This window comes from Numida meleagris, chromosome Z (assembly GCF_002078875.1).
Source record: "Numida meleagris isolate 19003 breed g44 Domestic line chromosome Z, NumMel1.0, whole genome shotgun sequence".
Taxonomy (NCBI): Eukaryota; Metazoa; Chordata; class Aves; order Galliformes; family Numididae; genus Numida; species Numida meleagris.
Window position 1 is genome coordinate 42,398,629 of NC_034438.1, and position 22,918 is coordinate 42,421,546.

General features: G+C 40.2%; 1 protein-coding gene across 2 annotated transcripts in view; it reads right to left on the reverse strand.

The window, feature by feature from the left end:
- PTCH1 (patched 1) overlaps positions 1–22,918 on the reverse strand; it is a 77,049-nt gene that overhangs the window by 18,679 nt on the left and 35,452 nt on the right. For both annotated transcript variants that reach the window (XM_021380596.1, XM_021380597.1), the window contains 9 exons: positions 22,414–22,561; positions 21,484–21,615; positions 21,027–21,182; positions 20,561–20,659; positions 19,319–19,444; positions 9,445–9,563; positions 7,790–8,189; positions 6,971–7,280; positions 180–322 (listed from right to left, as the gene is read on the reverse strand). In XM_021380596.1, coding sequence (XP_021236271.1) covers positions 180–322; positions 6,971–7,280; positions 7,790–8,189; positions 9,445–9,563; positions 19,319–19,444; positions 20,561–20,659; positions 21,027–21,182; positions 21,484–21,615; positions 22,414–22,561 — 1,633 coding nt within the window. The remainder of the gene's footprint in view (positions 1–179; positions 323–6,970; positions 7,281–7,789; positions 8,190–9,444; positions 9,564–19,318; positions 19,445–20,560; positions 20,660–21,026; positions 21,183–21,483; positions 21,616–22,413; positions 22,562–22,918) is intronic.

Below are 22,918 nucleotides of genomic sequence, written 5' to 3' on the forward strand. Positions count from 1 at the left end.
GCCCAGACAGTAATGACACATAGATCCAGCAAAGTCAGCAAGGCCATGCAGTATGGTGTGACTCAGACATTTCAATGCAGAAAGACGAAGAAGAGACTACAACATGCTCTTTGCATCTCCTCTGACTCCTGATGACTTGTGCAGTCCTGTATAAACCAGTGAGGACTCTGATACAGTACCTGACTGATGTCAATGGGCTTTGCTCGGTTGCCTGTTTGTACCAAGAGTTTGTAAGCCAGAACAGCATCGTCAGATCCGTTTTTATAACTGTTATAAGTGATTTTCCCAGTTTCCCAGTCACTGTCAAATGCATCCTGGAGTCCTGAAGAGATAAGAGAGGCAAGGAGAAAATAGAAGAAACAGGTAAGAAATCAATATCAGAAACAAATTTCAGTAGGAAGAAAGAATTACTCTTCTCATTGTAAACTCTGACGCTCTATAGCTTAAGCAAGAAGAAAATTATCCATTTGCATCCCCCCAGATTTGCGCTCCTCATTCACAGTCATTGTGTGGTGAGGCAGAAGTACCACTAGCACATTCTGTATTCTGTGTAGAAAAAAACTGAGAGAAGCAAGAAGGTGCAAGGGAGAAGCCTCAAGACTATTCTCACATTGTGATGACCAGCAAAGCTGAGTTAACAAATGACAGATGCAGTCTGCACTGGAGCTACCAATCATCATTAACCAGTAACCTCATTGCAAAGAGGAGATATGGGATAAGTAAGACTCTCAGATCCAGCATCCTCAGAGATTTTCCTGAGTTCACCATAGCCTTACCACTGCCTGAGAGCAATGCTATATGTGAGACAGCAACCAAGCACTCTGCTTGGAGAAAAATGGGAAGAAGTGTTAAAGATGTCCAGAATAAAAAGCATTTGTCTTCATGAACTACAATTCCAGAATCATCACACTCAAAATCCACTACCACATTTGCATTTATTGCTCCTCAACATGAAGCTGACTTGGATGGTGCCAAAACAGAAGAGGCTGAGTTCAGCCTTAGTTTAACATCACTGCCTGCCCTGGAGTTAAAACCAGAGAGCCACTTAGTCCGTTATCTGGCAGAAAAACACCCTCCATGCTCCCCCTTCCCTCACCAGAATCCTGGCCAAGTGCGTTAAGCTGCAGAGGAGGAGGACACGCACCACTCTCATTAACCATTCTCGGCTACTGCAGAGCACTGAGGCAACAGCTCATACGATATAACCAGAAATTCCACTACAAGAGGAAAAAAAAACACACTCAAACTTTCAACATCAAACAGCAACTCAGCTGCTTCTCAGGCACAGCATGAGTGAACACGATTTTGTCAATTTGTTCCATCTGTTCAACTTGTGTAGCTAATACAAGTCATGGGATCTGCTGCCAGCACATGTAAAGATCACAGCCAACACCTATTCAGTCTCAACTGTTATTTTCCTCTTTGCCACCCTTTAAGGGGTGGCACGGCACAAATTTGGATCATATTTAGAACAGGAAGCCGCAGCCCAGTACAAGGAGGCTCTGTGCAAACAGAGGACAAACCGCATGTCCAGGGAAGGGAAGGAAAAGGCTGGGGTGGGGGGAATCACCAGCATACCTCACAGCTGCACTGAGGAGCTATAATGAAAACCATCAGTACAGATCTGATAGGGTAGCTACAGTTGTAAGGAGATAGGAGTGAGGGAAGAGAAAACACAGCCTGACGCTGCCTTGGGGCTTAGGTACTCATACGTTTGACAAACTTTCCCCACTCCCATAGAAGGCTGCCTCTTGGGCTGTCTACAAAATTGCTCCCACAGGTAAATCCAGGAAGCTGGGAACAAAGTGACACAACAGGACTGCCAAAACTGCCACTGCAGCCCCTCGGCACCTGCCCAGGATGAGGACGCTTCCCCAGCAGAACTCCTGAAATCACCAAAGGAACTTCACAGCCCCCTTAACAGTGCTGCTTGCTGGAGCACTTTGAGTGGGGTAAGCACTATTTAAGACTTGCAGAAATACACATCCATCCTTCCTGAACACGGTTCAATTCTCAGTCTCTCAGGAAGTGGCTAGGTGAGAGCATTTCTGCTATCATAATCATCATGTAAATTATGATTTTGGGAAGTAAGGAGGCTGTGAAAAAAAGCATGTGGGAAAAATGGAGAGACCACCAAAGAATAGCTTAATTTTTAAGTTACAGTAGAAATTGTTTCCTTCAGTAACAGGAGCACAAAAATTGCTATGCTAACCAATCTGGGGAAGAATTTCCAGACTAATATGTCCTGTCACAGGGCTAAACTGATACATAAAGGCTGTTGATGTGGTCTACCTAGACTTCAGCAAAGCTTTTGACACTGTCTCCCACAGTAGTCTCCTGGAGAAGCTGGCAGCCCGTGGCTTGGACAGGTACACTCTCTGCTGGGTAAGGAGCTGGCTGGAGGGCCGGGCCCAGAGAGTGGTGGTGAATGGAGTTAAATCCAGCTGGCGACCGGTCATGAGCGGTGTTCCCCAGGGGTCTGTGCTGGGGCCTGTCCTCTTCAATATCTTTATTGATGATCTGGATGAGGGCATTGAGAGCACCCTCAGTAAGTTTGCAGGCGACACCAAGCTGGCAGGAAGTGTTGATCTGCCTGGGGGTAGAGAGCCCCTGCAGAGAGATCTGGACAGGCTGGATCTCTGGGCTGAAGCCAACAGGATGAGATTCAACAAGACCAAGTGCCGGGTCCTGCACTTTGGCTGCAACAACTCCAGGCAACGCTACAGGCTTGGGGCAGAGTGGCTGGATGGTGGTGTAGAGGAAACAGACCTGGGGGTATTGGTCGATGCTCGGCTGAGCATGAGCCAGCAGTGTGCCCAGGCGGCCAAGAAGGCCAATGGCATCCTGGCTTGTATCAGAAATAGTGTTGCCAGTAGGAGTAGGGAAGTCCCTCTGTACTCAGCCCTGGTGAGGCCCCACCTTGAGTACTGTGTCCAGTTTTGGGCCCCTCACTGCAGGAAAGACATTGAGGCCCTGGAGCATGTGCAGAGGAGGGCGATGAAGCTGGTGAGAGGTCTGGAGCACAGGCCTACTGAGGAGCGGCTGAGGGAGCTGGGATTGTTCAGTCTGGAGAAGAGGAGGCTTAGAGGTGTCCTTATCACTCTCTATAACTACCTGAAGGGAGATTGTAGTGAGCTGGGGGTCAGCCTCTTCTCTCTTGTAACTAGTGACAGGACGAGGGGGAATAGCCTCAAGTTGTGCCAGGGGAGATTTAGGCTGGACATTAGGAAACACTACTTTTCTGAAAGAGTGGTCAGGCGCTGGAATGGGCTGCCCAGGGAGGTGGTTGAGTCACAGTCCCTGGAGGTGTTCAAGAAACATTTAGATACAGTGTTGAGAGACATGGTTTAGTGGGGTTATTGGTGGTAGGTGGATGGTTGGACTGGATGATCTTGTAGGTCTTTTTCAACCTGGCTAATTCTATGATTCTATGACTGTATAAAACCGAATATACTCTACATGTAACTTGACCAACCTGTGTTACAAGGTATGTTAAAAAAAGGCACGTACATTTTGCATTACTACAGCAGGTGGAAATTCAGTTCTTTCACATCTCCCCCTCTCTGCCCCTTCATTGTTCCTAGAAGTCTGATCAACCCTCAAGCTCCACTCCCTTTTATATCTTTATTTCCTAGAAGGTGTAATTTCTTTACACTTTGGGTCATCTTATTACCAACCTTGCTGAAACTGGAAGTTTGAGGAAGGAATATCAAGATATCACTCATTTCCATGTGCCTCATTTCCAGAGAATTTCAAAATTTGATTATTAAAATTTCCTTGAAATTAATAGCAGGGACTCTGCTTGCAATGTATGCATTTTTGTCATAAATTGTTTCCACCAATGATTTAAAACTTTTAATCTACTATAAAGGTAATTGAGATTAATGAAAGGTTTCTGTTGATGCCTTTCTGCAGAGAAGTTTTTTAAAAATAAGAGAATTTGTAAAAAGTTACATATGGGACTTTTTCATATCAGCAGTGACTTTTGCTTTCTAGTTCAGAAGGAAGTGAAATCTTCCAGAATTATGTGGGATACTGAAAAGGGGGTGATGAAGGAATTCCTACTTACCCATGTGAACAGTTGGCACTATGAAATATAAGATTACATTTTGCAAAAATAAGCCTAATTACAACCTGCCAGGGAATTCAAGCTACCTCACTTACATTCAGTTACTTACAAAAATAACATTAACATTTCCAATTTAAATGAATGGTGTTAACTTTCTTCTGTTGCATTTTCAGTACCAGAAAATACGTTAATATGACTGGATACCAGGAACAAAAGTACAGGGAAAACTATAAGAGCAAGTGTGTCAGGCTGACAGCACTACCGTAGGGAAACTAGAAGCATACAGCTGAACCAAGAAGCCTGTCTTCATAAAAAAAATGCTTTTGTTCATACACTGTTGCTTCGCTTCAGTCCATTTTGTAAACTTCTGAACAAATGCATAAACGTCAGAAGGCCATCTTGAACCATTAACCTCCACAGTAGTGAATTCCCAGTGAAGACAGAAGGAATTAGACAAAAAGTTAAAAAGTCATCCCTACTTCGATTATCCTGTTCTCTTCAGCGTGTAAAAATGCAGTAACAGAACTATTCCCATCTCATAAAGGACACTCCCTCAATCCAGAATAAAACTCCACTCCGCTTCTAAATTCTGTTTTCACTCTCACTCCTCTTTACTCCCTTGGTTTCAGTCCTAGATGGTAATGACCACATACCTTTCTGTTCATTAGTGTCTGCACCTTCAGATAATCCCTTAACTATGACAAGAGTGACAGTTTTTACTATAATAGTTTACCTTCCCCCTGTGTTAATGCTTTGTATCCTTCTTCACTGCTTTGTAAATACAGTATCTGTCAAGACAGCCCTGTCTTCACAAAGCAGCTAGCTGTTTCATCCTAATTGTGCCAGTCTTAAGGAAGGTAGAAAGAAGGGGTAAGGACACAGACCGAAACACTAAGCAGTAGTCATAATGATTAATTTGAAACCTATGCGTGATCAAAAGGCAAAACAATGTGCCTTCTGTCACAGAGCTGGCACAACCACTTGAACCATCCCAAGTCAGGGCTTCATGGGAGTGTCTCTGACCACTCCTGTGTAGAGTTTTAGCTCCTGGCATCCAGGGTACCAGGATACTCACAGCTCCTCTAATGGAAGAACAGCAGAGGGTAAGGAAGAAAAACATGATGGCTAAAGTGGACTAGAAAGGCAATAAGAGAACAGTAACACCCTCAAGACTAGCGGATATGTGGAAAGGTCATATATGAACAAGTACAAGCAGCGCAGAGAAGATATGGAGGCATTGGATGGTGAAGAACAGAAAAGTCCTTAGCACGAGGAGAGAATTAGAAAGAAGCATCCAAACTGGAAGGTAAGAGGTGGCCTGTGAGGGGAGGAACAAGAAAGCAAGCAACCCCAGAGCAACAGCAAGTGGGCTAGCCTCCAGCATTTCTCTGCGAGGAGCCAACAAAGTAGCAGATCCAAGGGCATCTTTCCTAATTTTACCAGTCAGATTCTGCTTAAGTTCAGCACTAATATGTGAAGATCCTGAACACAATCTTCTCAGATTTCTATCTCACAGGTTCCAAGGGTGGGACCTGTTTTCCCTGTTGTGGTTATTTTTTGGTTGTCCAATCAAAAGAAATAAAATAAACAGCAGCATTATAAGAGAGATTGGAAAAGCACACAGAAAGATGTTTGCTTAGAAAGTTACAGAGTATTTTAAGGTTCCAATCTGGCAAAATATGTAAGCTGTACTGAATTTTTTTCCCATTGACATTGCCTTCCCTTACTTATGTGAGAAAAATATTTTAAGTAAAACTTACAGTAAGGAGACTGTAATGAATGGATCCAGTATATTTTAAAAATAGAAATAAAACAATAAAACTGATAGCTGAGACTGTTCTGCTTGATTCTATCAGTGTATTATATACACAACAGACTTGATAATTTTACTATGCATGTCCCTTAGATGCCCCTGCCTTCCCAATATTGCCTAAGACATTTTCAGAGGGAAGAAAATACCCCTAAATGCTGGTAGTTATGTAAATGTTTTCTAAGAATCATCGGCTGCATCAGTCATCTGCAAATAGTTAACATTAAAATATACAATCTCACTAAGTCAGCATAATTTATTTTTCTGTTGGAAAAAAGCTTGCTGAAGATTCTTCCAACAAAATGGCAGAGGTAAGATGGGCACATTTCTGGGAAGAATGCACTTGCTCACAGCAGAGAACAGTTAAATTTGCTGAGATGTAACCGTACCATTTATTTTAAATACAAAACAGTTATTTGTCTCAACATGTGTAATTATAGTATCTTTAATAAGCTGACTTCAGTACAATTATCATCAGAGTACCTGACAGGCTGTGCCTCTCTCATCTCCCCCCCCATCCTTTACAATTCAGCTCAGAAAATGCAGCACCACAAAAAGACCGAAGACACTTGACTGGAAATCTAGAACATGTGGCACACTCGTGGTCCAATAAAATGCCTAAACCACACTGAATTTTATTCATGCCAGCAGTCCCAGATGAAGCCAACAGCATTACTCGTGCTGAAAGTTAAGTCCGTGCCAAAATACATTGCTGAACTGGGACTTTTCACTTACTGTTCTCAAAACACTCAGCAAACATTTATTTTCCCAAGACACTAGGCCATATTTGGCCGTTAATTTTAATTAGCATTCCTCACTAGTTGTTTGGAAATTAATGGCATGGGATTGCCTCTCACGGTTATAATCTTTAAAAGCTTCAAAACTGTCTTAAGGTGGAGTAAACTTAGCCACAAAGAACAGAATTGGAAGAAAAAGGAAAGCAACATTCGAACTCAGATCAGAACCAAGGCATCCCCCTGCTGTAAGCAGTCTTTAACTGTGTGGCCATATTGGAAAACAGAAATACTATTACAGTGATTAAGTGCTTGCTACTGCAGAATAAAGAAGAGCTTGTGCAATTTTTCTCTTACCTTGCAGCCAGTCTCGAAAGTAGTGTAACCACATTTTGGGAAGCTGCCTATCCTCTTCCAACAAAACATATGTCACATTACTGAAACTTCTGTGAAGTTCATAAAGTAAGTGCTGAACATTTGGATAGTCTGCTTTCTGGGTCACAATGTACATATTGTAGAACGAAAAGTACTTGAACTGTGCGGCAATAAAGTCATATTCCCGTGTCTCCCGTGGTACAATATCTGTGAGATCTAGTCCATCTCTCACCCGGGTAGTTCCATAGAGACTGAGCCCAAGTAAGCTCAGAAAAAGTAAAATAACCACAATCTGCAGCAACAACAAAAACAGAAATGCATTTGGTTTTAGGTTTCTAAGGAAACTAACAATTCATAATGGCACACTACAGAACCAGGTTCAAAATTAATACCCCTCACTACATACTCTTAGGCCTGTCTTTCTTATCTATTTTTTCATACATGCATAGACATTCTGCAAGGCTTAGCTAATTTGTGTTTTATTGAAAGGTCTCTAAAACATGGATGAAAAATTTATATCGTAATAAAATTAAATAGTGGCTTCAGTTACACAGTTCACAAGCTAATGTTACCGAAAGTCAACAACCCCCCCCCCTTTTAACTTACCTTTGAAGCTATGTGACTATTCTGCTAGTGAGATAAAATTTCTGAAGTATGAATATAGCTGTAAAATTATTAAGAATTCTTATTGCAAAATAATTATATTTATTCCCTATGTTTATTATTATTGTTGGGGTAATTTTCCTTGCAGACAATACAGAGGACTTCTTTTGACAAACAGGTAAATTGTTCTCTGATTACCTTAGCTTTTGGTTTTAGGAGGAATGGAGCATAATGTTTTTCTGCAAAAGTTGAGAGTGTCCACTTCGTACAGGGTGGCTCAAGGCAATGCACACTGGAGTCAGAGAATTGGGAAAGCAAATCCCTTGTTGAGCTCGTGCTTTCTGGGCTCTGGCAGCGAAGGTTATCTTGAGGCACTGTCACAGGCTGTACTGATATTTCTGAGCGCGGCTCTGCGGTGGTGTAGTATACTTGTGTATGAGGATCATATTCAGTGCGCAACTGCACTGTAGACTGCATTGTAATCTGAGTTTCATGTGCAAAACTGTGACTGCTGTACGGGGGCGGAGGACTGTAACAAGTACTGTCATTTTCTGCATATGCTTGAGGCTCAATCTGAATCACTCTAGTGACACATGGACTGTAAGAGAAGAGAAAAACATCTGCTTACATTGTTATTTTAATCAGACTAGGCAGCATAATCTGCTTCTGCCTGAAATTGTTTCTACTACTTTCAGATGGTTAATGTTAATTATCATGTTTTGACATGAATCTTTTTCTTCAACACTATATGCAGATGCTTCTTAGACATGATTTTAATTGTAAATATGCACAGATTTCATGTTCTCAACAAAGTAGAAACCACTGTTTGTCTGAAAACATTGAGATAGACTCATATAACTCCATTAATTAATTATACATGCTAATCAGGTTAATAGCCAGGTAGTCACACACAGTCTGAATACACAATGTGCATGTGAGTTTGCATTTACGTGCCCATGCTGAGAATTAGGCTATTTAAATGAAAATGTAAACACATAAAATACTGAGTTCTTCTGTTTAGAACAACTAAAGTAACTGTTAAATAATATTTGAGCCTTCTGGATAAGATCTCAGACTGCTGGGAGGCAGCTTGAAACCACCTGCCACACACTCACTGAATGTTTTAAAAATGAAGTAAACATATGCAAGCATGAGTAAGCACAGCCCAGGTAAGATGGGCTAAATGAAGATATAACATTTCAGAAGTATTTTTTTGAAGAATTCCCTTTATATTAGTCTCTGCAAGAATGTAATATATATCTAGTTTGTTGTGGGTTTTTTTTTTTTTTTGACAGAAATCTCTTCCTGTAAATAAGAAATGACAAACTGATGACAGAAAAAGGTATGAGATACTTTTCAGCAAATGAATATACTCTACCTACCTACAAAAGAGGAATTCAAAATGTTGCTTTAAGCAAAACAGGAATTTCCTCATATAGAAATAGGCTCTAATTCTGATAAATGTTTGGTGCAACTATTGGTGGTAGAATAAATGGGCAGTCTGATTGCCTCCTACTTCTGAGAATTAGGCCTCCAAAAGGACATTAAGTCATCCAGTGAAAATACAACTAAATCAGAAACAGAAAGCAGGATTCCTGTCACATGATCAATTCCCTGTCCTAACCACTCACTAAAACGAATTTTGGAAAGTGCTTTCTCTCTGATATCAAAATCAGGAGGTCAAATGCAGAGAGAGATAGATCACGGTAGCAAACACAATTCAGTCACTAGAAATATGATCAAGACAGTAAAATATTGACCCTGCTGCAATGGACGCACTCTTGACAAGGAACAGTAGCACTCATGACCACAAAAGCACACACCTCATCTATCAATCTGTCACACACTCTCACCTTGTAAAACAGCAGAATATATCCAGTCTCCTGTCTTCTCGACGATACAGGTCCATGCTCAGTATAGCAGGAAAAATTAACAGAACCATTGCAAAGTTGAATACCACCACAACTGCTGCCTAGAGATCAATCATAAGAGAAGCAGTGTTGTTATTTAGCTTCATGAAGGCCATCGTTTTTACATAGCATTAAACCTCCTTTCAGTTCTCATCTACCCACTCATTTATCATACCTACCTGTTAGACACTTTCAAGTCTCTCCCCGAGGGAACTGGGAGGTATATTTTTACTTTCTAGTTTCGTTATGGTAGTCTTATCGTAGTTAATTAGTTTCTTTTAATACTAAACTTAATATGTTTTAATGTGTCTATGCCTGAAAAAGTAGTGGCACTGAGATTGTTGAAGTGGAAAAAAACAAAGTTAATAAATCACTCATCTTCATGAGATCCTGCTCCTTTCAGTCTCCCATTACAAAAAAAAGATGGAAGCATAAGCAAACCTGGAATACGACTGAAGTTCTCACATTTAAGGCATGTGAAGTTATTAAAACATTAGAATAACATTAAAGCACATTTTAAAATCAATAATGAACTAAAGCTTTAAGCAAATTCTAAAGAAACTGCTAGTATTATGCACTTGAAAGAGCTTAGAAGTCTAGTCAGAAAGAATAACATTTTGGGATTATCTCGTAATATTTTCTAAGAAGCAAAATTAATCCAATAACATATAGTAAATCTATGGATTTGTGTTTATCAGAACTTGATTAATGATCCAGTCTATCAAAACAAGTCTTAAACTGGAACAATAATGCATCTTAAATTGGAAGAAGAATACTTGCTTTAATTTGTAAAGTGAACACTGATTAAGAAAAAAAAAAACAAAAAAAACAACTCCCTGCACACTCACCTTCAAACCATACTTAAAATCCCTTCTTATACAGAGATTCTCAAGGAATCTCTGTAAACACATGTAGCGCAGCATTTATAATTATTATTAATCACATTTGCTTGTAATGTGGAATTACTAAGGGCTCTAGCTGTCAAAAAGGGAAACCTGAGCACAGGTTAAGACTGGAAGTTAACAACTAGTATAGTAAGAGATATACTGAAAAAAACAGTGGTTGAGTCATCAACAAGTGAAAAAAAACCTCAGATCCTTCTATTTTTGACTTTCTATTTTATTAAATAAGCAACAGGCAGTCTAGTTTCATATTTATGAAATTATATGAGCAAACGGTAAAAAAAAAAAAAAAAAGAAAATCAAGTGGCGAACTCGATATAAACAAGCTGTCTCTTTTCCAAAATAAATAAGAAGCTGCTTTTGATCTTGAAAAATCAGCCCTCAAAATTGGTAGCTGAAAAAATGTTCATGTTTTAAAAATTCCTGACTTACCATGGTACTAAATTTTTCTCTTACCTTTCAAAATCAAAGTACTGATCTACTGAATAACTTTTAGAGTTCTGAAGCTGTTAAGTATGATAAAGAGACTAGATATTATTCCTGTGTTTCTAAGAACATAATAAGCTATGCAAATACTGACTTGTTAATTCACTCATAAACACATTGAACACAAAAGTAGTGCTTACTGGTGTTTCCCTTTTGCTGTCTTCACACTGGTTGAAGATTTTGGTCCTGCTAATTATTTGTAGGCTTAACTACTTCAACAGTGTTTATCTAGTACTTAAAACCTAATTATCATTTAACTATATTTGAGAGAAAAGATCCAGTAACTGTTTCATGATTTATACACAGCCACACAGAAAGGCAGGTAAGGCCACAGCTAAGACCTTGAGATAAAGTGATTTCCTTTTGATCCTCTCCAGAATAAATTGAATCTGTCACAAAAACAAATGGTTGTTGTTGCAAGCAAGGTGTTTGCTGGACCTGGTTATTACAAGCACTCCCTTTATTGCTACTAAACCACGGAAAATTTTATCACTCATATGACATGAATAAACAGTTGTGTCTGACAAAGTTCTTTGGTCAAGGATGAGCTAAGTTTTACTGAAAATGTTAAAATGTGAAGCTTTACTGAGAAAAATCGCAGCTGAGGTCTGACAACAATTCTTACCCCTCCCTGAATGGCTGAAAAACTAACAGAAGTCCTCTATTCCTGCTCTGTTAAATTCTGCAGAGTTCATACCTTTTTAGTTCCCTCTTGAGACATCAAAATCATTGAAACTCAAACATTGCAACACCTGAGAATGAATACTTAAGTGCAGGGCAGAGATAAAACCAGTTAGCTATATTCACATGTGATTCTTAATGAAGAATCAAAACTAATGTAACTACGAATAGTACATCTGCTTATTAGCATGGCATTTCTCCTCAGATCAAGTAGATTTTCCAGTGCATCCTACCACTGTTGAAGTACTAACTCCAGAAGTCAAATGTTTTTAAACAATCACCTCTGTTCTGATTTGTATTTAAACAGATCCCTAGAGCGTAAAACATTTCCAACATGTTGCAGGCTTTCTCTCCCTCGTCCACCTCACCAGCATTTCAAGGTTGCAAAAGTGCTCAGCTTTCAAAATTAGACAGGCAAAACACTTTTCTTTTATCAGTTGTCTGTTGTCTTGTCAAAAGTCTCCCTGTGACCTGACAAGGTTCAGCATGTCTCCCAGTTCCTGCTGCACATGCCCAGCTCCAGTAGCATATGGAAGTATGTGATACGAGAGAGCAGATCAAGGTCAGATTAGCAGAGAAGGAAGGAAGAACTAGTGAAGGTGACTAAGTCTCTGACATGATACATCAGCCACCGTCTCCCCTCCCAGTACTAGTTAAGACATCTGATGGCTTGGAATGGAAATGTACAAAAAATGTGATCATGGCAACATTCCCTATCTGTAATGATTACATTCACTGGAAAAGTGCCAACAAATCTGTGGTAGCACAGCTTCCAGAGTAGGGGCAATCTGCTAGTAACACTCAAGCTGAAAGCATGCTTAGGATTTTTGGGAAAAGGGCATCTGCTCTTATCCCTTCAGAAAAGAGTGATCCAATGGAAGAGCCTTCGACTCTCTTCTGAGCAATCAACAAAGTTAAGATTAGTATTAGGGAAAAACGGGGCCTATTCAAGGGTACAAAATAAAGCATTAAAGGAAATGAGATCAGAGGGAAGTAAAACAAATATTCTATTAATCAGAAAAAATGTTGATCATTTTCTGAGAAATTTGCTCAAATTTTGCATCTTTTCATAATGTACAGCCTGAAAATATTATTGCTGCTCCAACTGTTAACTGAAACAGAAGAATAGCAGTCTGTGTTGGAGGCAGCAAGGGAGAAGGGAGCCAAGCTGGGTAAGCTGGGGCCCTGCTTAAGGTACGTGCTGCTATTTGCCATTCCTGGCAGCCCACCCAAGGAGAATGGGCGTGCTGTATAGCTAGAAGGTGATGAACAGACGAGGAGGTCTGTCAGGGAAACTTCCACTCCACCGCTGCCTGTCTGCAACTCCCTCCTGACAGCACACAGACTCACATCCCTCCCTTCCTCTTCCCCTTAGGCTTTAATTTTGCTTGTTACATTCCCTTGTGAGGAGCAGGGAAAGCTAAAAGATGTGGGTAAAAGGAGGGGGACAAACCACTTCAGCAGAGTAAGATAACTGAACGAGTTTAAAAACTTACATTCTTTCTGTCCACAAAACCCACCACCACCACCTGGTAATGCACTTTTACACTTAGGAAAAAAAAACAACTTGTCATTCGTACTGTGAGGGAAAAAGTTACTGCTAAGATTTGTTGGGCAAAGTTCCACCTCTACTCATTACTGAATCTACACCATTCCTCGACTGCTGGGGAGGAAGTTTCCACGGTAAGCAAGAAAAGTTAGGTGAATTTTTATGAAGCTGTGCATTCTCTTTTTTGGGGAAGAATTTATTCCATAAAGGTGTATGAACATTTTGTCTGAGGAAAGAATTCAGCCCAATGGTCATTACATTCTGCCAGGCCTCCTGCGTTTACATTCAAAACAATTGAGTCTATTTAAGACATTCCTACTGTAAACTTCAAACACTTTCAGTAGAGTTCTTTGATAACCTCCTTCTATCCTATCCACCCCCAATTTTAAGAAATGAAACACATCTGAAAATTCAGAACCTACTCCCTCAAAGTTCTGAGCATTTTCTTACAGGTGATTCTTGGGACTGAATTATTTGAGAAACCATCACCATCTTGAAGCCTACAACTGTTTCAATAAGGGGCTAATTAGATCAACAAATGAAAAAAATGCCAACAGTTAAAAAACAGTCTCTAGCCACACAATAGAATTATTTTTTAAAATCTCACTTTCAAAATGATCTTTTTTTGTATGTTTGTTTTTAACTCAGCAAGAGCTAAACCTAGTAAACTCCAAAAATAACAGCAAGCTTGCAGAGTTTAAGTTACATGAAGTAAATGACCAACTCAGGGCTATCAATGAACTGCTTTAGCTGGCAAACAGAACAGAAGCTGAAAAAGAAGAAAAGAGCTGATACGCAAAACGTGAGTTTCTAAATAGAAGATGGACTTGTACATGCAGGAAATAACTTATCCTCCCTCGGCAGCTGGGTCATTTTACAGATACTGGGCCTCAAAAGTTATGGAAACTTTGACAATTATCTTGCAGTGTCTTAAGAAAAGTGAATGAAGAGTAAAATAAGGTCAAGAGCAATTCTTTTTCTAAGCCCATCTGTTAAAAATTCACTATCTAGATGAGAAGAAGGCAGCCACTGTGGAAAGTAAACTGCAATATTTCATTGCTTTCTGAGTCCTCCTAGGAAGCTATCAAAGATGGCAATGAGTTCTTTAAACAAGCCTGAGAGAGGAAGAAGACTATAAGTAAAGAAATCTATATATAAATAAAGACCATCCATGAAAACCTGCCAAGGTTATCTGATTATGAATGCTGTAACTAACACATGATCTGACTTTGCTTTTACCTGGTGAAGCTAGACAAAGCAAGTAATAGATGTTCCTTTCCAACAATATTATTTTAGTGGTTTCTGATCTATCCACACGTTTTCTAGTTCTAATAAATCTTCAGTGCAGGTCTTCAGCTGCCCTTTTTTTGCATATTTTTATATCACTAATATACATGAGGGCTGCTCTGTAAGTAATGCCACCTAGTTTTCTATGTTGGCCCACAACAACAGAGGCCAGCGGTGGTGGTATGGCAGTGGGAGTAGAACCTTTGCACCAATATTCCATGACATTTTGTTGCTGTGTGACTGATGGCTGCAGAGGAGCAGTCTAATAAAATGGTGTCTGACAAAGAAGTACATATGAAGCAAAGGTCTGGAACTGAATTCCTCCATGTGGAAAAAAATGGCATCCATGGACATTCATCAACACTTGCTGAACGTTTTTGGAGACCAAACAGCAGATGCCAGAACAGCGAGGCAGTGGGTGATGCGTTTCAGCAATGACAACATCAATGTGAAAGACAAGCCATGCTCTAGATGGCCATGAAGACTTATGAGCGCAGCATGCAGGCTCTTGCTCATTGCTGGCAAAAATGCATAGCTAATGGCAGTGACCACATTGTAAAACAGCACTTTGTAGCTGAGAATTTGCTCTGTCAAACAGTGTTACTGTGCTCTTTGTATCTGTTGCACTTTCCATGAAAATAAATAAGAAGCATTACTTCTGGAGCTACCCACATGCATGGGGTTGCTATATAAAAACCAAAGACAGATTACAGATGCAAATGAGAAAAGACTGAACAACTGAAATGTTAATTTTTGAACATCCAAGAAATCCCACTTATAAATTCTATATTAATCACTGCCTTAAAACAGACTTTGATCACAGTGATTTTATTCTGAATGTTGACATGTTCATACATGATTATACTGAAATCTCATTGGGATCTTCTTGTTTGTCATTTTCTTCCATGGACAATTTTTTTGTTTTCTGATTTAGTCTATATGGTGACAGTAGGCAAGAAGAAAATACCTCAGGATAGGTACATTTAATTTGTGCTGAGATTACACTAACATTTGCAGCTGTTGTCTCCACTTATTATCCAAAGGCAACCATTCATGTTCTGATGCAAAGAATGAGATGAGAGATAGGCTGAGCAAAATGTGATTAGAGAAGAACGAACTAGTTTTGTTGGTTCCCACTCAACAGCTTAGAGGTATGATTAGGACAAAATGGCTAATCTCTGTTGAGTACTTCTTATGAAATGTGTTTATGCTGTAGTAACTTCTACAAAAGCATAGTTACAACTATGACAGGAAAAAAAAGACTTCTCCTCTGGTTCCTGGTGAGGATGTCCAGTATCCTATTAGCTGTTTAAAGTACATCTTGGATGGTTGAATTTGGACCGCAGATTTAGAAGACACAAAACACTTCTTCCAAAGTAAGTATTACACTTCAAAAATATACTTCACATACTGAGACTGGTCTTAGCTACAATTATAATTCACTGTTACATCACCTGTAGAATAGACATCAAGGTTTCAGCAAGTCAGCAGAGCTAAATTCTACTAATCACTCAGGATTGAGCTATAGTTTTAGTTGCCACAGATACCTGCTCAACTGTGCAGCAAACCAAAGAGGCCTTTACTTCCTCCATTGTTCAATACCAAATTGCCTACTGAAAAGAAGATCATTAAAGGCATTCAGGTTGGAGGCAGCCTGGGCTGCAGGGACCATGCCCTGGTTGAGCTCCTGATCTCAAGGAACGTGGGCCTGGCAAAGAGTGAGGTCAGGACCCTGAACTTTGGAAGAATAAACTTTAGGCTGCTCAAGGAATGGTGTCCTTAGAGACAAAGATGTTGAGGAAAGCTGGCTACTCTTCAAGGATTCCCTTCTGAGAGCACAAAAGCTCTCCGTCTCTCTGAATAAGAACGCAGGGAGAAGAGGCAGGAAACCAGCCTGGCTTAGCAAGGACCTGCTGGGCAAACTGAGGGCAAAGGAAGGTACACACAAACTTTGGAAACAAGGGCATGTCACGTGGGAAGCGTACAGGGATGCTGTCTGGACTTGCAGACATGGGATCAGGAAAGCCAAGGCACAGGCAGAACTGAACTTGGCGAGGGTTGTTAAAAACACTAAGAAGACATTCTACACGTACATTGGCCAGAAGAGACAGGCCAAAGCGGGTGTACCTCCTTTGGTAAATGTAAAAGGAGAGCTGGCCTCAACAGATGTGGAGAAGGCTGGGGTACTGAATGAGTTCTTTGCCTCGGACTTCACTGGAGCCAGGATTCTAATATTTCTCACGTCCCTGGCCCTACATCCCTAAACCTTTAGGTGGAGACTGGGGAGTAAATCCCTCCCCACTGTAAGGGCAGAGCAAGTCCTAGAATGTCTCATGAGACTGAATGACATGCATCCCAGGGTTCTGAAGGAGCTGGCTGCTGAGCCACTCTCCATCATACTTGAAGTCATGGCTGTCAGGTGAGGTCCCGGGTAACCAGGAAGAAGGATCACGTCACTCCCACTTATAAGAAAGGGAGCAAGGAGGACCCAGGGAACTACAGGCCAGTGAGTCTCGCCTCTGCGCCTGGGAAGATCACGGAACAGATATTCCTGGATGACATGCTAGATCACATGAGAAATAAGCATGTGATCTGAGACAGCAAGCATGGCTTCACCAGGGGAAGATCATATTTAACCAATCTGGTGGCCTTCTATGATGGAGTAACAGCACTGGTGGACAAAAGCAAGGCGACCAGTGTCATTTACCTAGACTTGTGCAAGGCCTTTGACGTGGTCCCCCACCACATCCTTATCTCCAATTGGAGAGACGTGGATTTGACAGGTGGCCCACCCAGTGGATAAGGAATTGGTTGAAAGACCGCAGACAAAGGGTGGTGATCAATGGTTCTATGTCCAGGTGGAGACTGGTAACGAGTGGTTTCCCCCAGGGGCCTGTCTTGGGACCGGTGCTCTTTAATATCTTTATCAGTGACATCGATGATGGAATTGAGTGCACCGTCAGCAAGTTTGCTGATGACACCGAGCTGAGTGGTGCAGCTGACACAATGGAAGGAAGGGATGCCATTCAGAGGGACCTCAACAGACTCAACAGGTGGGCCCAGGTGAATCTAATGAGGATCAACACAGCAAAGTGCAAGGTTTCGCACTTGGGTCAGACGAATCTCAGGCATATACACAGACTGGGAGGAGCAATCCCTGAGAGTAGCCCTGCAGAGGAGGACCTGGGTGTCCTGGTGGATGAAAAACTTCATGAGCCAGCGAGTGTGCTCTTGCAGCCTGGAAAGCAAATGGTATCCTCGGCTCCATCAGAAGAGGGGTGGCCAGCAGGGAGAGGGAGGTGATTGTTCCTCTCTACTCTGACCTTGTGCAGCCCCATCTGGAGTACTGCATCCAGGTCTGGGGCCCCCAGTACAAGAAAGACAGGGAGCTTTTAGAGAGGGTCCAGAAGAGGGCCACTAAGATGGTCAGAGGGCTGAAGCACCTCCCTTACAAAGATAGGCTAAGGGAGCTGGGCTTGCTCAGCCTGGAGAAGAGAAGGCTGCACGGTGACCTCATTGCAGCCTTCCAGTACCTGAAGGGAGCCTACAAACAGGAGGGGAGTCAACTCTTTATGTGGGTAGATAATGGCAGGACAAGGGGAAATGGAAATGGTTTTAAGTTAAAGGAGGGAAAAATTAGGTTGGATATCAGGGGGAAGTTCTTTTCCAAGAGAGTGGTGAGGTGCTGGAACAGGCTGCCCAGAGAGGTTGTGGATGCCCTGGCCCTGGAGGTGCTCAAGGCCAGGTTGGATGGGGCCCTAGGCAGCCTGGTCTAGTATTAGATATGGAGGTTGGTGGCCCTGCCTGTTTCAGGGGGATTGGAGCTTGATGATACTTGAGCTCTCTTCCAACCCAAGCCATTCTATGATTCTATGACAAGAAAATGGCAAATGAGTTATTAACACTGATTGGTCATATAGCTGCAATCACCACCAGTTTACTACTTTACATTTTAAAGCAGGCATACCTAAATCTCTGACAACAGCAATAATTGCCACATGTATTAAGAAAAACTGCAACTTTTGCTTCCTCTGGGTAGCCAAGGGCTCAAGGAGAATGAAAAATATTTGGAGAACGCACAGTACAACAGAAGAAAAATGACTACTGAAAAAGTACAGTTTGCCTGTTCTACACCAAGGTCAGGCAGTGCAATAAATTGTTTGTGTGTCAGAGCAGTGTCTGACAGAAATCTCCCAAAGCTTTCCTCATGGAGCTCTTCTTTCTAAAAAAAAAGCTTTCTTCAGCATCCTTAATATTTCATCCTCCTGAAGACATTATCAGAAACAAATACAAGAAGATGGAAGGAAAGAAGAGAGAGCAATATATGTTTCAGCCCATAAAATTCACGTTTTCTCTCAAAGCACTTGTTACATAAAATTCCTGAAGTTTTCTCCACAGGTTCATTAAAATTACATTGGGATCAAGGTGGTACAACAAAGTTTTTAGTTAAAAAAAAAAAAAGGCAAATGCATTTTTGTTGCTGTCCTTGAACTTTGGTTATAGTTCTTCAAAGCAGCAAACTGGACAAACCCGAATGAAAGAATCGAATTCCCACTTAGGAACATTAAGGTATACACTCAAGTGCAGTCCAATGCTCTTGACCGCAACAACAACGCAAATCTTTCCAGTGACTTGTTTCTTCTTAGTTGCACGCATCCTGAACCCATTTGTGGTATGGTAGTGTAATCTATCATCAGCTAATAGAATGCAAGAGATCCCATGGGAGAAGTAGAATCAAGGGCAGACAGCTGCTGCTATTATCCAGATCTATGGAAAACAATGGTTAGGTACTAATTCAGTGGCCTGCAGAAGCACTAAATGTGGATTTTACTACTGACACTAACAGGTATCATCACTGGTCTCCTATGACTGGAACACCTATGAGAGCTAACAAAGTACCACGTAAACTTACTTGGAGTGAAAATGCTCGTAAAGCAGGAATAGGGATTAAAGCAGCCATAAAGAATGCAGTAACATTGCTGATAGATGTAAGCGCTACACTTGCTCCTGTTCGCTTCAAACATTCACCTGTTCTGTCCTGCAAAAAAAAAGGTGTACCTTAAAAGTCACGTGAATAAAGTCATGTCCTGCAAATGAAAGGGTCATTCTACAGATACAACACAGGAATAGCGAAAAACTATTACAAGGAAATTCCAAATACACTGCATTTAAGAGTACACTGATAAAAAAATACACTAAGTATACTGTCCAGGTGAGAAGCAGATGACACATATAATGCTGATTTATTTTTTGTGGGTAGAAAACATTATCAAATCTGATTCTAGCTTTAAAAGACAAAACTAAATTGATACTGTCATTATATCAAATATATCTGTAATTTATGTAGGAGGTATTGTCTGTTGATGGAGTCAACAGATGTTCATTTGTTACCATTTTTCAGACAAAATAAGCATGCATGAACACCATAGATTCATAACATATCTACACATCTTGAAGCATGCAACAAAAAAATAACTCAAAACCCAGGAAGTACCCATTAGAAAACAACAACAACAACCACCCAGAGAAATCAACAGAAGCAAGCACAGGCGACTTTCTCGACCAAATAGGGTAAAGTAGGATTGTAATGTCTGCATGCTGAACAACCTGCAAAGAGCACAGGGCAGATACTGCTTGTACATAACAGAATGGGCAAATTTATGTCATTTTTAAATAATTTGTATTTTGGATATGAAATGTGGACTGAAGATACAAAGGTCAATAAAAGGAAAAGATCACAGAAGTGGTGATATCTTAGATTTCGTAATATAGATGTTATGCTTTGAAATGTCACAACAATTATAAAGATAGGAAAGAAAAACAAAATAACCCTTAAAATCACAAATCAAAGACATAACAAATAAAGGTAACAGATAATAATGATTTCCTTGCCTTTGTTTTTATTCTAAAACTGTGTTCTTCCATTAAAAGTGTTCTATCATTTTAATGTCAGACTCACATTTGAATTTGTTCCCAAATTTACATTACTGGAATTTTGAGTAAACTTTGGGTTATACAAACCAGGGAAAAACCTTGACAGAAAAAAAAAAAGCAACTGTTGTTTTTTTAAAATCATTACTAACTCATTATTAATTCAGTATCTTTCCCTATAGGAAGCCTTTTATTTCACCCCAACTCCCCACTTTGTCATTACCTCAAATGGAATTCTTTTATTCTGTCCTGTTTCACTAAAAGCATGGGCCAGAAGGAAAACATCATCTACACCAACTCCGAGAGCAAGAAAAGGCAGAACCTTGGGGGAAAAACAAAACAAGCCAAAACAAAGACTGTTGTTTTATGATCTACCATGCAGCTTGCTATTACAACACAAGTTGAAGTAACTTTAACATTACACTCTTAACTTGTACTGGGACACAAAAGACAAAGTATACAGAAGCTAATAATTATATAAACCACAGGATATCTGTCTTTTTCTTTAATATTGTTTGGCATCATCATCACTTCATCTCTCATAGCTCAAGTTACTAGATAGGAGAAAGGCACAAGTAAAAATCACCAATACAAATAATTTGGCAGTTTATTTTCCTCAAAGATTCAGATGTGTTCATTCACTAACAAAGTACTAGTAATATAATATCAGACTTTTGGCTCCTAAATACCTGAGTTGTGGCAGCATTAAAGGAAATTCCAATCAATGAGCATAGACCCAAGCCTGCAGCCACTGACAGTGCAACCAGCAATACTCCTGCCAGCCCCACGGCACCCTGAGACTTGGCACAATCCCACCTCAGCATTGTTAAACAGGCATAGGCAAGCTGAAGGGAAGAGTCAGGGTGAGGGGAGAAGGGAAAAAAAAAAAAAAAAAGCAAAGAATTAGAATGGATCCCTTTTTAACAGTGATATCCCTCTCTTCCACATACACATCTTTACAAGCATTTTTAAACAAAACAGACACATTAGATATTTTACACCAAAGTGGTAAAACTTTACAAACTGCAATTGTTTTTTTAAGTATGAAAAAATTGTTGTGGACTATTGACTGGTAAAAATGAACCAGATATTTAAGCCATGCTCTACTTCTAAAGACAATTAAATAAGTCTAATTTGTTTTATTACCATTAGTAAGTAGCCACTAGCTACTCTGATAACACTGACATCAGAAAATGACTTTAGGATGTCATCCAGGGTAGTTGTAGTAAAGGAAAGCACCTTCTGAGTAGAGTTTTGTGCAACACTTTGATGAACAACCTAAGAAAAGAAAAAAGTAGTTGTGAGTAAATTAAAAAAAACAAAAAAACATTTTCTACAGCAAACACCTGAAACTGTTTTTGCCTTTAGGTTCCTTTTGTAGCAATGCACTTCACACAAGAGATTTCACTGATTCTAGATGAAGTATGTTCTGTAACAACTTCCTGAAAGCTACTGCTTATCAAGTAAGAATCTGCATCCTTTAGGAAAGTCTACTGTATTCACAGATGATTTCAAGCATTTAATTTCAATTGAAGTGTAAAGGTTTTCTCTTTCCATAGCTTTGCTGTTGAATAAGTTTTGCCTTTAATCCAAGGCCAGCATGCTCTTCAGAATGCTCCTCTTTCCCCCACTGCAGGGCCATTTCACAGAGGTCAGAAGCAGCACAGAAGAGGTCAGAGTTTGGGACACAAAGGCCAAGCACCGTCACGTGGCCTCCCCATCTGGACTGCTGCTGGGAGAGCAATCGATGGCTAGCTAATATTTTCCAGATACCTTTAGAATAATCATGCCAACCAATTGCTTTTAAGTTCCAAGTAGCTCTTCAATCCCTTCTCACTCTCAGCAAAGCAGAAATGTTCAAGACATCAAATAGTGAAGCCTTCCTGGGTTCTCATACTTGAATAACCAAGCAGCTTCTCAATTTGAAAAAGACTATATCAACTTTAAAACCGGGAGGCAATAACTCAGTTTTAGTTAAGCATCTTCCGTGAAGGAATACTGTAAAAAGCCAAAACAAGGGACAGTGGATCTCAGTAAGATTTTATACTATGGTATCTAGGTTATTTTCAGTTTTACCTCGACATACATCCTCTGCCAGGCTTCCAGAATTGCTGCTGCTTTATCTTCATTCCAGTTGATATGTGAAACATATTCATATCCCTTGAAGTGCTCATACATTTGCTTAGGAGTCATTAACTGAAACATGGTTTGCAAAGCCTGGGCACTGTAACAGAGAGAAGTAAGAGGAGGAAGAGGCATAAAATGAGTATTTGCAGTAAATTATTTTCACGGCATGAAATCCCAAATGAGAGCCTAATAGCAGCTTGGAGGAGTTCTTGATTTTATAGAGCACATATTCATATTAAAATTGAACAGAATATAATTATTCTACTATGTATCTGGTGCAGCTGTATGGGTCTTTTAAGTACTGAGGTTAAATTTAGTTTCATTGAAGTTTACTTCTCCATTATTTTTGATAGGATCACTTTGGAGAGCAAAGAATGTAACCCTACAAATCAATTATAAGGATCATGATTAACAAAAGACATATTACTGTGAAGATGACAAAAGAATAGTTATT